Source organism: Pararge aegeria, chromosome 11, assembly GCF_905163445.1.
Source record: "Pararge aegeria chromosome 11, ilParAegt1.1, whole genome shotgun sequence".
NCBI classification, from domain to species: domain Eukaryota; kingdom Metazoa; phylum Arthropoda; class Insecta; order Lepidoptera; family Nymphalidae; genus Pararge; species Pararge aegeria.
The window spans coordinates 4,705,930-4,722,902 of record NC_053190.1 but is presented as its reverse complement, the minus strand read 5'-3'; the positions used below and the strand labels follow the sequence as shown (position 1 = coordinate 4,722,902).

Here is a 16,973-nt window from a genome sequence, read left to right as displayed (position 1 = left end):
TTTTTTTGTTTTATTTTTCTCCGATGTTTTCAAAGCGAAAAATCTTGCGGCGTCGAATAGCAGGGACAGTGAACTCTCGCGGAGAATGCTCGCTCGAACAAGGGCGAACGCGTCTGCTCGCGCGGGCGGCGGCGCTAACAGTGCCTCCTGCCCCCACATAAGATTCGAAGAATGATTAAATTTAATAATCTACATCAATACCTTTTTTTGTTTTATTTTTCTCCGATTTTTTAGAAGCGGAAAATCTTGCGGCTTTGAATATCAGGAACTGGACTCTCGCAGTGAATGCTCGCTCGAACAAGCGCGTTCGCGGGCGAACACATCTGCTTGATTGGGCGGCGGCGCTGACAGTGTCTAACGCCCGCCTCGCCCCAACCCACCCACACTCATAAAATAAATTAGGGGTGGTGGTAATAGATACGCTTACCCTGATAAAAAAATAATAAACCATCCTTCTCGACATCATATAATTACCCAATAAACTGTTAAATACAGCACGCATTTATATAACGTGTAATAAATAAATCGCTATCTATTAAAATTTTACGATCACAAGCACGATTTGTTTAAAAAACATACGAACAACTTAGGTACTTTTATATGTATTTTTATTTCTATGTTATACTAGTTTCCATACCTAGTTTCTATTATATCAAAAAATATTCGTTACAAAATATCTATGGCTTCCAAATGTTCACCTACCTACCTTTAACAAAGATAAGCCTAAGACGCTGCCGTTTTTTTCACCAATTTTTTATAAGCTGTTGGGTCCTTGGATACCATCATTATTTGGGACTCAGTGAAGAAAGTCTTCAAAATTATTCGGACTTCCGCTTCTGCAGTGGGCCTGTAATGGACACCGTTTCTGACTCCACGTGAAAGTGATAAATAAGCCCTAATACCTTCTTACAATAATTATTACTATTTAAGTATTTGCAAGTACTTAGGTAAGTACCCAGGCCCTCGTTGCGCGAGTCTTACTCGCACTTGGCGGGTGGTCCCGTAACAATTTAGTAGTAGATAGATACCTACTATTGAATTGGTTTTAAAAGGGTTTATATCTTATAAAAATAGGTGTACCTTAAAAATAACCAAAAAAATATTATAAGCCATATGAAACTTAAACAGACGTTTTAATTTTATAATTCATTGCAATATCTACTTAGCTTTATGCTAATACTAATAAAAAAAGATAAACTCTGAACTACCCACGTCGTTATTTTAAGTATGTAGGTACCTACACCCTATATTTATGTTATGTATACCAGACATACAGATAATAATTTGTGCGTTGGGTTCAGATTAATTATTATTACCACAGTTCCGTAGCGATATCACAATAACTGTCATTTTTTACTATAACATAGTTTTATCGTAGCTTTAGGTATATTAATTTATGTCCTTCCGTAAAGTAACTAAGTATCCATTAATATTATTGTGATTTATATTTATTACCGTAGTGCAACTCACGGAGCTATGTTGTCCATTATGTTAAGCTTCGGTGCTTCAGTGGTTATGGCATATTTTGTGGTTTTGTGCATCTACCACAGGTTCAGCAGACGGGGAAGGCTGAGGGCTAAAATACCTGGACCTACTTATTGGCCGATTATTGGAAACACGATGGATATTATTCTACCTCAAGGTAGATGCTTTTATTTACTATTATCATCGTCCTTTCATCCGATTGGACCTACTATTACATAAACAATGTGTTAGAACCCATTTATTACTTACGAGATTGATTATTTATATGCTTTTCCAGAGAAACAAACAATCCTTTAATTTGCACATAAGAGTAAAATATTCACATAAAGTAATACATATACGATACCTAATATTAACCACAAAAAGCTTAGGGATCAAAAACAAAGCATTTTATTATATTTTTAAATATATTTTTATCATATTACTATATTAGGTAGGTATTATAAGATCTTAGTGTCCGTCATGCTTTTATACAAACTTCAAAATTAATAATCTATTTGGGAAAACATTAAATATTAAGATTAGAATTATAATGGAATAAGTAAATAGCGCAAAGCAAATATTTACTATTTTAGTATTTAATATCATTCAAACTTAGTGATAAGTAACGTAACAACTTTTAACGACGATTAATCTAAAAAGTGATAATATATTTAATAAATCAGTAGATTTATTTAATAACTCCGGAAATATTACTTCTTGCATATCAAATTAATATTTTAAATATTAATTTGGTATGCAATTAATAAAATAATTTAAAAATCATTCAGTTGTCACGTGACGCAAATATGGCGTAGCTGGTTGGTTTCACTAGTCAGTTAGTGACTTTTTTATCTTCTTCTAAATTAAAATTAGTGTTTGGGTAATTTATTATAAAAAAGTAAATACTGTATATACAAAAACAACAAAGAATTATCGAATATTAAAATATACATCAAATAAGCATCTTCTTTATGTGGCGTATTTTTGGTGTAAGTCGGCAATATAACATTAATACATAATTGATGAATTTCGTTGCTTATAAGCTTCCGGTTCCGTTTTCATCTCTCGTATGTTTAAAATCTTTGATCTTTGAAAAGAGCAACTGCTGAGTTTCTTGCCGGCTTCTTCTCGCTAAAATCCGCCTTTCGAACCGGTATTACTAGAACCGCACAGAGTTGACGTTTCAAAATTGCTCATGAAAAGTCCAAAAGCTGGACATAGGTTTATGTTTTTATAAGGAGTTTTACTATCCATTGTCTTTTGTTTCATGTTTCTAGCGATTCCCTGTTACTCGTTTGATATTATGAAATTTCCACATAGTGGGGTGTCTACCAACACTGCGTTTTCCAGTCGTCAAGATCGGCACTTAAGCACTTTACGAACCACACGTCTATCGGTCATCCGTACCAAGTGACCCACCCATTGCCACATAGTGTCCTCATTTCTGATTTTATCACGTAGATATACCAAAGTCTTCACGCTCACGCTGTATTCGAAGATTTTGTTCTACAGGCACTGAGGAAATTTAGACATGAAGATGCCATGAAGTTTCTCGAACGCTGCCCATCCGAGTTTACTTCGGCGACTTCCCTTTTCGGACTACCTAATTGGATTGTGTGTCCTCTTAATATATTATTTATATATTCGTCTCACGCATTAAGCCCGAACTTATCATTACATTAGTAGGCCATTTAAACATCTGTCGAATGTCTTGATAATTTTTAGCGGATATATCTGGAAACTGATTCGTAATTAGTTTCGGATAAGTAGGTACCTAACTGTTTATTATGTCTATTTCTATCTTACCTACTGTTCGTATTACCTATTTTTTTTCCGACTCATCCTGTAGGTAATTTAAATTTAAATTTAAAAAAAATGAGTGGTTTCTCAATTCGACTGTGTGTTTTATTGTTATATTTATTCCTACTTCAATTTTAAACCGTTTTTGACGATAATTTTTTTATTTGGTACCTATGCCATATCTCATTGGTGGACCCATTTTGTGAAGATCTATAGGAGGGATCCTAGAAAAATCCAAGGAACTCTTTTATTTTTCTCACTCTTTAAATTCCGTTACGTAGTTGATGTCCCTTGGACTCGTACAAAGCGTTTTGCTTCTTCGTTCCTAATTCGCACCGCAAAGATCTGTACCCTTCAGGCTTCCGTCTTTCCCGATACCTATAATATGGGTTCCTTCAAATCTAGAGTGAATAGGCATCTCCTAGGCAAGCGCGCTCTATCTTAGGCGGCATCATCACCAATTTTCGGGTGTGCGGTGCGCTAGCTTGCATGCGCTAGTTACAATACATTAAAAAACAAAAAATATTACACCACTAGCGATTTTAGTATTTTTAAAAATTACTAATGCATTTTCTCACAAAATGCACAATTTCCTCAAGTTTTAAACTTGTTTCAGATAAATTGTTCCTATATTTAAGAACTTTGCACAAAAAATACGGTGATACCGTCGGACTAGGTGCATTGGATATTTCGTCGGTTATGATCTGTAACCCCAATGACATCGAGGTTAGTATCTGCTTTATCTATTCATCATTATTATCCCACTACAGGGCTTTGGTCTCCTCTCAGAATTATAAGAGCTTAGGCGGTAAATAACCACGTTGTGTTTACTCTAAGGCGATAGAATTCAATGTTTGTATATCATTATGATATAATCCACCATGCTGGCTAAGTGTGGATTGGTAGACTTCACACTCCCTCGAAACCATTATGGAGAACTTTCAGGCATGCAGGTTTCCTCGCAATGTTTTCCTGCCCCGCTAAAGCAATTGATATAGAATTGCATGGAACGCCCATAACTCCGGAAAGTTGGACGTAGGTACTTGCCGCTGAATTCAATCCATACGAAAGAGACGTTGAATCCATACCCACTGCTTAATTGTTATATTAACATTATTATAGTTATTATAACACTATATGTACACCACACAAAGAATATTAACAAAAAACAAAACAAGCAACATGAAGGAAGAAATAGAATACCAAAGGTACCAGCTCTGTCATTTATAGTGCCTCGACACCAAGTGTACTAACTCTTCATTACCCAGCTGCCTTAGTATAAAAAGTATCTTAAATCCATTTCCAGTAGCGCACCACGAGATAATTATCACGAGATAGTTAATCGGCGAAGAGACAACCGGTAGACAGAACACTGTCGTAGCTTGCATGCTAGCACTATAGCTTTCTCTACTGTGGTCTGTTGGAGGCTTTGGCCGTGACTTGTTACTACCCTACTGACAAAGATGCCCTGCCCAGTATCCTACCGCTAAGCGATTTATTGTTCCTATTCTATTTATCGCTTAATAACGAGCTATTGCTACTAAAAAATAAAAATATATTCTAGAACCAATAGATATAGATATATATTCGTAAGTACTTATAATAAAGTATTTTATGCGCTTATTTCCTGAAGTCTTTTTGGCATACGATGACCCCATTCTTGAGAAAGGCTTAGAGTCTTTGGGTGTTTAATAAGTAATATAGCTACCATACCCCTAATAGGCACGGCACTTTAGGGTTACGCACTAACAACCACAGATTGCACACAAGAGTTGACTTGAAGACGAAAAACAACGTTATAAAATGACGCCCCGATGGGTGAAATCGGGGATGAAATTGAAATGAAATGAAATGAAAAGGTTTATTTGAACATCACATTACAACTTGTTTGTTACATATCATTCAATAATACAGAATCGAAGAACGCTAACCGGCCGAAGTTAATTATTTTAATTATTTATTTTACAGAAAATTCTTTCGTCAACTAAATTCATTGAGAAGCAACAGCCGTACACGTTTCTAAGAGGTTGGTTGGGTGAAGGCCTGCTCACTAGTTATGGTAATTAATTTTATATTTTAATACTCTCTCCATCTTCTCTCTACTTCTTCGTCGTAATATCACAATGGAGCTCTTTCTAAACTGATATGAGAGAAGAGGTGCATAGTGTGATATTTTCTACCTATTTCTGGTTGTCACTGTGTATAATTTATACTGTTATTTCTCTAAACAATTGAAAACAGAAAAAAATGTTAATTATGAATACTGTACCCGTTTTTCGTTCCTTTGTGTTAAATTAAAAATATCGGTCTTACACTCACGTCCTACAAGTCCCGGAGAGGAAACCTTCTTATAAAATTGCCTCCTCTTTTTGAATATATTTTTTAATTTCAAAAATCTTGATTCGTTATTGAGATATCTGCAAAAACACAAACCCCCTTTTTTATATAATTGTTTTGCAATCGGAACTTGTTTTTTTTTCGAAAATTATCTAGTTCAATTCGAATAAGTAACACCTAGTTCATATTATTATCTGAGACTGCTGAAGAAAGTCGCCCAAAATGGCACTTGGTGACCTGAATGAAAAAACTAGCAATAATCAGAGATAACAAAATATCCTTCAGCTTCGCAGATAGTTTTGATTGAAAAATGAATATCTCAAATTCAAGGTTTACCTAATAATACATTGTGTTTCTTGTGCAGAATAATTTTTTTGTTCATTGTAGGTATGGCACTTTAATTTTAATCAGACATTGTTATTTAATTTGACAATTCTCTCACGTATTATGCTGATTGTTATCTACTTTATTATGGAAAATAATTTAAATTAAAATTGACAATAATATAAGTATTGTTATAATTTGCATACCATGGTATTGTAGCACGGAACGTGTTAAATTGTAGGTACTATAACATGGAGTTAAGAACATACAGAATCCTCATTCAGCCATAATTGTATCCAGTGCATTGTCATCGAAAACGTACGTCTCACTTGACTTCAGTTTTTTGTGACGGTGTTCGCGCGCATCGTAAAAATTTACTGTCTTTATATTTTCCCTAACGTGCCAAAAGAAGTATAACTTATATATACAGTTGGTCCGTGTGCAGTGGTTTCAGTTCATGCACCGGGTTGGTGAACTTTTTCTTATTTGCCCATTTTATGGTAAACGTTTAGGTAAAATAATTACTTTAAACTGCTCTAAAGTGGAATGGTTTTTGATGTTTCAATATTAGTCGTGTACACGGTTTCTGAATGTTCTTAATTCTGGGTACTTACTACGAGTATAAGATCTTTTTTAACCTGCATTCCCGCAAATAAAGATATCATTTAGAACTGATAATAACACAGAGTAAGGAATTTGACCTGTGCCCGCCAGTGGCACATTAAAGGGCATTTCATTGTCGGTGTTGATAAATAATTATAGTAGAAAGTATTAGAGCATTGTAGTAGTAGTAGAGCTTATTGTAACAGAGCTCGTCAGTGGAAGTACTACCGCCATTTTTATTTCTGCCACCAAGCAAACGGTTGCGGTTGTAATGGCAGGGACATGAGACTTATCCTATGGGCAGGGTAACTGAGATTTTTTTAGGCAAGATGAAGACACCTACGTAAGACGTGTCCGTGAGGTATATGTATTGCAGTGTGTATGACAAGCAGCCGCAAATGTCTCGTTTTTATACCTACTTATAATTAAAATTTAACGGGGCCGAATTCTCTACATTGAAGATTTTAGATTTTTTTTTTTAGATATTTTTATCTCTATAATCCATACTAAAGCCAAAACTGTATATTTTTTCATTTTTTTCTGTCTGTCTTACCATCCATAATATTTAAGAGAGTTCATAGATTTCCTGCGAGATTTCCAGGGAGGGGCAACTGCCCTCGCTGCCCCCCCTGGGTACATGTCTGAGGTCGATGTACCCAGTGGCACTTGGCAGGACGAGTTCCTTGCATGTCTTGTAAAGTGTTATCCCACTTACCATCAGGTGTAGTGTTGCCCAAATTCAGTCTTGGTCTTGCAGTCTTGGTCTTGTTCTTGCGTTTTTGCAAGACCAAGACCAAGAACAAGACCGCGTATTTTTAGCAAGACCAAGACCAAGACTGACCGTGCAAGACTTGAGCAAGAACAAGACATAGCCTGCAAGACTCTTGCGTCTTGCAGCTAGGACTTAGCGCTATTTCACGGAGTAGTTAGGTGTAACAGTTCGGTGTATAGGTAGGTAGGTACGCTTAGGAATTCTATGAGACGCAAAAAACTATATCAAAGAATATGAAAAACTGGACCTATGCGCATTACGACTAATACCATAAACATAGCGAATAAAAAAATATCTATTAAAATCAAACTGAGTGCATGCATACTTATGTTTTAACCATCGGCACTTTGATAATGCGGCATCAAAGGTTTTGTACTTACTTCTCAAAGAAATTTGCCGCTTTTCGGAAGTACATGGTTATGATACACGCGCCGGCGGCTTCTTTTGAAATCTAAAACAATCGTTGCCGCCGCGCCGAAATCATAACATTTGACACTATTCATGCAAAATAATTTCGAATTTTAAGAGTACCTACAGGTGTTCCAAAGAATAAATAAGTTTCAGAGTGCTTAGAATGAAAATGAATACATTATACTGATCACGCAAGTAGTATTATGATTAGGATAAAATGGTGAGGATAGGTAGTAGATGTCATAATAATTCATTCTAGTAAGTAATTATAATATTGATTACTTATATGGTTTTAAACTAATTACTTAGGTACTATTATTGTACATTTAGTCATTATATTTCTTAAGTTTTTACAAGAAAAAATAGCAAAAAAGTGTTCGAATATCTCTGAGAGAGATGATGAGAGTAAGTATTTACTAGCTGTGCCCGCGACTTCGTCCACGAGGAATAGTAACTTTGGAGGTATAGTGACGTTCAGGATTTATTTATTTATTTTAAAACTTCTGTCATCAAACATACAAACGAACTCTTCAGCTTTATAATATTAGTATAGATGCACGCCAAAACATTCACTTATATGTAAAGAATAGTGATTGGCACTAATTCTTTACATATATTTTATTCACGGGTCGCGTCTGTACAAGTAGGTAATATTTAGTGTGTGTTTGTACGCCGCACGCGGCATCGTTCGATTTGCGGCGGCATCCTTTTCATAGAGCCGGCACGTGGCGAGGCGGCGCGGTAAAAAGCAAGGAAACGTACTATAAATGAAGGAATTATTTTAATTCCAGTCATTTCCAATTGAGCTGTGCTTCGATTCTAACTTAATAATTGTTTTTACTAATTCTCGTTGTTTTCTAAAAACGTATCACGTGTACAATTTAATATGAGTGACGAAGATTCAAATTATTCTAGTCCGAGTAACGAGAGTTTGAGTCACAGATCTAAAAGACCCAAAAGCAAATTTGAGGAGTTTTTCGAAATAATTCATGCATCCCAAACTGCCTTGTGTAAATTGTGCCAACATAAAAAGATTGAAATAAAAATGAAAAACAGAAACACTTCAGGCTTAAGGAAACATCTAATGTCTTTCCACAAAAAGGAATCAGAAATATTTCTTCCTGTTAAACCAAAATTAAGTGGAGATATCACAAGCTTTTTAGTAACCGCTGGAAGAAGTGGACAGGTAAGAATATTTTTTTAACAGTTAAAAGAATTTTAACTCCGCGTAGCTATTCATGCGATACTTTCAAAAACGCCATTAACTTACGTAAGTATTTTTGAGTTAGTGGTGTTTTCATCTAGGGGTGCGACATATTAAGTATGTAATTATCGTCTTAAATATTTTTTATAAACACCCATATTTTCATTTAATCGGCCAGTAACAACTAAGTACTTTATTTTGGTAAATTACAGTACAGTGCAACCTTAATATAACAAATATCAATTTAACGATTTTCTCGATTTAACAACAACAAACCTCCTCCTCTTATACGCTCAAACCTAGTATGTTTTAAATAATAACACAAGATTTATTGTTTTGTTTCAGTCGGAAAACAGCAGTGACAACATCACGACAGCTACAGTTGATTGGGTGGTGAAAAAATATCTTCCCTTCTCATTTTTCGATGACGAAGCTACACAAGTATATTTTCGACGTATTTGCCCTAATATGGTGTTTCCTAAAAGGTCTACACTTAGAAGGAAAGTCAAAGAGCGATTTGAAGAGCTCCAATTGAATCTCAAGGAACGACTTCAACCATTATCATCTAAAATGTCGTTTACCATTGATGGGTGGACGTCAATTGCTGGTAGGAGTTACTACGGGGTTACTATTCATTATATAGACAACGAATGGAAGTATCGATCTGTAGTTCTTGATTTTATACCATCACGCGGTCGACATACTGGGGAAGATATTGCAACGATTTTCCATGAATGTTTATTGGAATATGGCATAATTGATAAAATACAAGGTATCACGGTCGACAACGCAACTGCAAATACCAAATTTATGTATGAACTGGGCAAACAGCTGCCGCCACACTTTGATTCAGACAATCAACATTTCCGGTGCTTTGCTCACATTTTAAACCTTGGTGTACAAGATTTATTAAAGACCTTAGCATTACACTGTGAGTCTGACACTAACGCGCAAGATCAGCAGTACGAAGACTATGCAGACGAAACTGAGGATGAGGAAGATGAAGAATCTGCACCAAATATTGCTGACTCGCGTACATCTGTAACAAAGTTACGCAGTATTTCCAGTAAAATAAAAAGAAGTGAGATAGTGAAGAAGAAGTTTCAGTCTGCTTGTGAAGCAGCTGGCGTGCCATCAAATCTAAATGCCATTCTTGACTGTCCAACGAGATGGAATTCCACACATGATATGATTGGATTTGGTTTAAAAGTGAGAGCGGGCATTGACATATTGTGCAGTTCTGTCACCGAATTGAATGATTTTCAAATCACAGCTAATGAATGGCAGGTACTCGAAAAATTACATAAATTTCTAATAAACTTTAAACTTTTAAGTACAAAACTTGGTGGAGACAAATATGTTACGTTACCGCTAGTCATTGTATCATTTAATCTCTTGCTAGATAAAATTGAATCCATGGTAAAACAGTTAGATGAGAAACCTAATCGATCTGAAGTGGATGAAAGGCTCATTCTAGCTTTCCAAGCAGCTCGAGACAAAATGCTTAAACATTACAAGAAGAGCAACTGGATTTATTGTACTTCTTTAATTTTAGACCCAAGGCATAAGGCTCAGACTTTTGACCTGACAATGTGGGGGAAGCAACTTAAAACAGAAAGTCTGCGCAAGTTCAATGAACTTTATGAAGAATATAAAAGCATCATTAGTAATTAAAAAACATAGAAATAGGTTAAGTGATGAGTCAGCCAGATGGTTACTTTGTATTAATTCTTGGTCAAAAGAATTGATATAAAGTATCATAACCTAATGATAAAGCTGTTGATTTGTGTTGTATTTTATTTTTTATTCAAATAAATGATAAATCGTAAAACTCTTTTATTAAATTTCTTATAAGTTGAGGGTTCAATCTCTTTCTAGACAGATAAGTATTGTTCTTTAAAATACAGTCAAGTTATTGTAATTAATTTGTTTTTTTACATGTTTTAGCAAATGTAAGCTTATAAATCATAAATGTTTATTAAGAAACAGTTACTTCCATGGAAAACGACATATAGGTCAGTTGATTTTTCGAATTTCTTATCAAATCTTCAGTTATTTATTAATCTGCTTGATCTTTACTATGGCTATGTTAATTCAAGCTCACAATGTTCCAATTCTAATACGTTTTTCTAAGATTTAAAGTAAACTTTAATAAATAGTAATAGACTAATAGGTAATTGCAAGACTTGCAAGACTCTTGCTGCAAGACCATGACCAAGACCAAGACTGGGAGCGCAAGACCAAAACCAAGACCAAGACCAGGTGTATTGGCGCAAGACCAAGACCAAGACTGGCTAAGTCTCGTCTTGTTCTTGCATTTGGGCAACACTAATCAGGTGAGTAAGAGTGAACTCACTTTCATTTCGTAACAGGTAAAAAATGGCACCAGAGGAGAAAACTGCTCACCCCAGCATTCCACTTCAATATCCTGAAGAGATTCTTCCGGACCATCGAGGAAGAGACGGAAGTATTCCTTGAGAGTCTTGCAGCTGAAGTGGAAAATGAGAATACTGACATTGTGCAGCTTATCAGTAACATGACGCTTAGAACTGTCTGCAGTGAGTTTGGTTTTTTTATGACACTACAATTTAGCTCTCGACTGCAATCATGTAAATGATAATATAGCCTAAGCTCAGAATTAAGAACATACAGAACCCTCATTCAGCCATTATCGCATGTAGTGTTCACTGTTTTTGGACACGATGGCCCAAAAAACAGTGAAAACGCCGCGCGCACGTCTCGCTTCTCACCCGAGGAATTTTGCTAGATCACAAAGTTTTCCCATTATCCAAATTGTATGGGAATCGGTTAGAACATAAGAGGTTAAAATAATTACTAAAACTGCTAAATTGAATGAAGTTACTAACCGACTGTTCAGGAAACACTACTAAAGTGGAGTGGTTTTTGATTTAATTTCGTGACTAAGATGGTTATAGGCTGAGCTATACCCCCATAGCACATGTATGGGAATTAAGCCCATTTCAAAAACTTATGAAAACTTTGTTTTTTGATGTTAGTTGTGTTGTAGCTATGTGTTTTTATAAAAGTATTGACTGTGGTGGAAGTGTGGTGGAAAGTTGTGAAACAAAAGTTTGACGTTTGACAGTATATTAAAAACTCCATCGGCATTCGGCTTCATCCCTAAATTCTTTCCAACAAACTTTCAAACTTTCTACAAAGTGAAAACTGAAATAATACATCGCAGGCTTTACAGGTAAATCATGTATTGTCTCTGAGACTTTTCAGTGAAACTGTTAACCACTGCCATAGTTTTTACTGAAAGAAATCAGATACATCACATCCAAAAATTAAAATAATGTGACTCCTGTCATTTTATTAGGAACTCGTCGCGTAGCGTATGTACTCGTACTATGCACGTGTCGGTCTTTTATCTCCAATAGGGTTATCATAAGTAAACACTTAAAAAAGTTTTGAATTCTTCTGTATGTAAAAATAAATATAAATATGTTTCTTTTGATCACCCTTATAAAATATATTTATGCATCCTTTAACATTATTCGTAATTCGGTAAGATGTTGTAGATTAAAGATCTACAAATATAAGAGATGAGAAGCGAATAAGGCCGCTTTTTGTATTCTACTTTTTAAGTTACTTATTTTATTTTCTGTGGTGCACGAATAAAATGTAGGTATAAACAAATAAACCTGGTCTTCACAGAAACTGCAATGGGAACCTCAATGAATGAAGGAATACAGTCGTTATCAACCAAATATTTTAATGCAATACAAAAACTTGGCGCGATTTTAATCCAACGCTCTTGCAAAGTATGGCTATTCCTTGATTTCACTTATCGATTAACCCAAACGGCCAGAGAAGAAAAAAAGGTTCTGCAAGATTTACATGGCTTCACGAGGGACGTTATTCAACAGAGGAAATCGTATTTGAAGGATAACCCTTCGATATTGAACTTGGATAGTGATGAAGACATAAACAAGAAGGGCCGTCTGGCTATGTTGGATTTGCTTATTCAAAACCAGAATGAAGGTGGTATAGATGATGAAGGGATTAGGGAAGAAGTCGATACCTTTATGTTCAGGGTAAGTTTTGAATGCCCAGTGCCTAGAAACGATTATAGCCTATTGCTAAGGACTTCGGCTGCTCTTGACCGTGTTCCCGACACGCACCTCTCACTTGTCGGAGTTATGTGCATTTTTTTTTATTGCATTAACAGTAAAGGTTAACAGGCATCATGCCTGAGAGTTCTCCATAATTTTCTCGAAGGTGAGTGTAATCTACCAATCCGCATTTGGTCATGGTGATGCGATCAAACCCCCGCTAATTCTGAGAGGAGACCCGAATCCTGAAGTGGGCTGTTAGAGATTATGATGATGATGATAAAACTTGGATATATTTCACTCGATCCATCGAGACCTGGGTCTAGAACGCTAAATCCTTACAAGAAACCTCTACGTAGCTGTGGGCGTCCATCAGACGACAGTGGCGTGCACTGTCATGTACACGCCACTTAATAACTTATAATGTGTCTGTGTGCAGTGTGAGTAGGCTACATAGGGCCTAGCTTTATTTAGTGCCCTACATCAAATTGGCACTTGACTGCAATCTCACCTGGTGGTACACTTATGATGCAGTTTAAGATAGTAGCAAGCTAACATGTCAGAGGTGTCCAGGTAATTATATGTCTCAAATCGGTATCAACGCGGCATTTTACCGGAACGCTAAATCGCTTGGCGGCACATCTTTAAGGTGATGTTGGGTATTAGAGCTACGGCAGTAACCTCCCACCAGCAGGGCTAACACAGGCAGTAGACAAAAATGATATAATTAACGTGTCCACCTGCTTAATCACGGGAATATGGAACAGGAGAAGTTTACCCCCGTTTATTATTACACATTTATACTATATGGATATTTTTCCACGAGTTCGTCAATGCTCTGAGGATTGATAAAGCTGTGGGAGAAGATAATTTTTATCATTTCCCCGAGGAGATAATTGTCACCTGCCCATGCTAGCCCGTGCAGCGTACATGGACAGTACACCTTGAATTGCAGTCCGGTAGATCTTTCTCTCCCTTGATCCAGTGCCAATAACTGTGTATACAAACATCTTAGTACCTACTCGCTATTTAATTACAGGGGCACGACACAACTTCAATGGCACTAGTGTTTTTCATCATGAGATTAGCTGATGAGCCAGAAATACAGGTAAGAAGATAAAGAAGAAAGAATACTTTATTGCAGTAGGAAAGGAATACCTAATTAATATATCATTTAGCTTTATTGCTACAAGCAATTTCTTTCAAGAACTTTCAAAGATTGATTTCCACCTCTAGTCAACTTTTAATCGCTTCATAAAGATGTTGCAAACCAACGATTTTTTTTTAATTTGTAAGTAGACCATAATTTCACTGTTATAATTGTTTTGACGGCCGAATGGCGCAGTGGGCAGCGATCCTTCTTTCCGAGTCTAAGGCTATGGGTTCGATTCCCACAACTGGAAAATGTTTGTGTGAGGAACATTATTGTTTTTCTGCATATTATATTTTATAAGTATTTATGTATATTATTCATAAAAATATTTATCAGTCCTCTTAGTACCTTTAACACAAGCTACGCTTACCTTGGGGCTAGATGGCGATGTGTGTATTGTCGTAGTAAAAAAAAATGGTGTTGATTATTCAGTCTAAAGTGGAACCGCTCTTGCCGAAAAAATGGGGAGTATGTGCGACTCTATATTCAGTCTGAAACGAATCCCATACATGTCTAACAACTGACCTCTTTTTTAAAACCACTGCATAGGCTGATCACTTTGTCGCAATTTGATTAACATTATTTTGGCGCGGTTAGTGTTAATAAGCGAAATTGTGTTTGCTTGTTTTTTGCGAAATTGTTTTTGTTTGTTCACGCTCTAACATAGCAACCGATCTACTTTGTTTGTAGGCATAGAGTTAGTTGAAAATACCGACCGTGACAGGAACATAGGCTACTTACTTTTTATCCCAGTATAACAAACGGTTCCCACGGGATTTGAAAAAAAACCGTAACAAACGGAGGCATCCGCTAGTTATAACTATTTAATCTTTATTTTGATCACTCACAGGATAAAATATACGAAGAACTTAAATCGATATTTGGCAATTCGGACCGACCACCGACAATGGAAGATCTAAAAGAGATGAGATATTTGGAGTGCTGCATCAAGGAGTCCCTAAGATTGTATCCCAGTGTACATTTTATAGGCCGATATGTGAGAGAGGAGGTTGAATTAGGTTTGTAAAATAGTATAGGTAATAGGTAAATACTTATACTTACCCGTCTTTTAAACCCTTCGGTATACAAAGAAGCCTAGGATATTCCTAGCAAAGTCCTCCAATATATTTATGTGTAGCATATAACTAGATATGCTATATATAATATATATATATATACATATACCTAACTAAAAAGTAATTATATTGACCCGGCAAAACATATATTATTTTGTCCCGACCTTTAAGGGGCCTAATCTAGCGTTATCAGTTGTTTTTTTTTAAATATTGTTTTAATGCCAAAACTTATTGTATAATATTATTGTAAATTGAGTTTCTGCTGTTTAGGTAAACAACTCTTGAATTTTTGTGAAATTTTATTGTTTTGATGCTTACATCTACTTTAAGATAAACATTTAGTTTTAAGAAACCTTATGAAGGTGGGTAAAATTCCATTTTACGCCCGTTGTGTGTTGCCACACCCCACGTCGCGTCGCCGTCAAAAGTTCGTCAAAATCGGTTCATTCATTCTCGCGGTGAACCCCTATCCCTACTAATATTACAAATGTGAATGTAAGTTTGTTACGCTTTCATACAAAAACTACTAAACCGATCATCACGAAACTTCGTACACATATTCCTGAAGTTATTAGAAGTAATATAGGATGATTTTTTTCCCGAAATTAAACTCAGTTCTTCTTGGGAGGGGGACGAAAGTGTTTGACAATTTTACACCAGGCTTAGCTATCCAAAATATATAAAGTGCTGCCACATTTATATGTCTTTCGAAAAACAAAAACAAATGCAGACGAAGTCGCGGGCAACAGCTAGTATTAAATAAAATAATTTTCGGACTCAGTCGCAACGTAAATTATTCATGACGGATTATTTGTGTATGACGGATGGTTTATGTCACTCAGGTTTACCTAACAAACAGCGGTGAACTGCTGATAGTATTCCCTACTCACAGGTAAAATCGCATTGAATTTCAGGAGGTTACATGGTACCAGCGGATTCAATCGTATCAATCCACATTTATGATGTCCACCATCGACCCGACATATATCCCGAGCCTGAGCGGTTCATACCCGAGAGATTCTCACCGGAGAAATGCCTCAAAAGACACCCCTATGCCTACATACCCTTCAGCGCTGGACCGAGAAATTGCATAGGTAAAGTTGTTTTTTAACACAAATTACTTGGAACATTTTTAAAAACCATGCAATGCGATTCACATAGAATCGTTGTGTTCCACCGATTACTTCGCCGGTTCCCATGGAGTCACGTTTGATAAATTAAGTGGCTACAAAATAGAACAGTCGGAACGGCCCTCCGGGTCATAGGCTTGCAGAAAAAATCGATATCGATACCTAAGAAGATATTTATTTTTTTTAATTTGAAGTTAAGTTTTATCCCTTGTCAGTGAATATAATCGGGGGACAACATTTTTGACAGGCCATGCCAGGAATCAAGAGTCAAGTTAAACATACTTTTCAGGTCAAAAATTCGCCATGCTAGAGACGAAGACGTTAATGTCCAGCTTACTGAGGAAGTATCGTCTAGAGCCCGTAACCAGACATTCGGACGTAGTGTTCCTGACTGAACTCGTACTACGCCCTAAAGGGCCCATCTACGTAAAGTTTTGCTCAAGATAATAAATGTTACTACATGGTTATATCTATAATGTATTTAATTAATCCACATCAAAAACCTAGCACAGTCCACTGCTGAACTAAAGGCCTCGCCCAACGGGACGGTTTCCCCGTAACCACACTCTGGGTAGGCGGGTGGGTAATCGCAGTATATGGTAGTACCATACCACAGAGAA

The 16,973-nt window shown here is 36.2% G+C and overlaps 1 protein-coding gene across 2 annotated transcripts; it reads left to right on the top strand.

Moving 5' to 3' along the window:
* Nucleotides 1-1,329: 1,329 nt before the first annotated feature.
* Nucleotides 1,330-16,822, top strand: LOC120627548 (cytochrome P450 4C1-like). 2 transcript variants are annotated; one of them, XM_039895553.1, is made up of 10 exons: nt 1,330-1,384; nt 1,461-1,642; nt 3,884-3,993; nt 5,236-5,326; nt 11,291-11,476; nt 12,597-12,976; nt 14,034-14,102; nt 14,998-15,166; nt 16,138-16,317; nt 16,643-16,822. In XM_039895553.1, exons 2-10 carry the CDS (start codon nt 1,477-1,479, stop codon nt 16,798-16,800), a joined length of 1,509 nt encoding a protein of 502 aa, XP_039751487.1. In that variant the 5' UTR covers nt 1,330-1,384; nt 1,461-1,476; the 3' UTR covers nt 16,801-16,822. The 2 variants fall into 2 exon arrangements, with proteins under 2 accessions (XP_039751487.1, XP_039751486.1); XM_039895552.1 differs by lacking the exon at nt 1,330-1,384 and having other exon boundaries at nt 1,406-1,642.
* The last annotated feature ends 151 nt before the right edge of the window (nt 16,823-16,973 follow it).

Coding starts and splice junctions, on each gene's coding strand:
- LOC120627548 (XM_039895553.1), top strand. CDS start 1,477: ATGTTGTCCATTATGTTAAGCTTCGGTGCTTCAGTGGTTATGGCATAT. Junction 3,994..5,235: donor GTAACCCCAATGACATCGAG/GTTAGTATCTGC, acceptor TTTATTTTACAG/AAAATTCTTTCGTCAACTAA. Junction 15,167..16,137: donor GAGAGAGGAGGTTGAATTAG/GTTTGTAAAATA, acceptor ATTGAATTTCAG/GAGGTTACATGGTACCAGCG.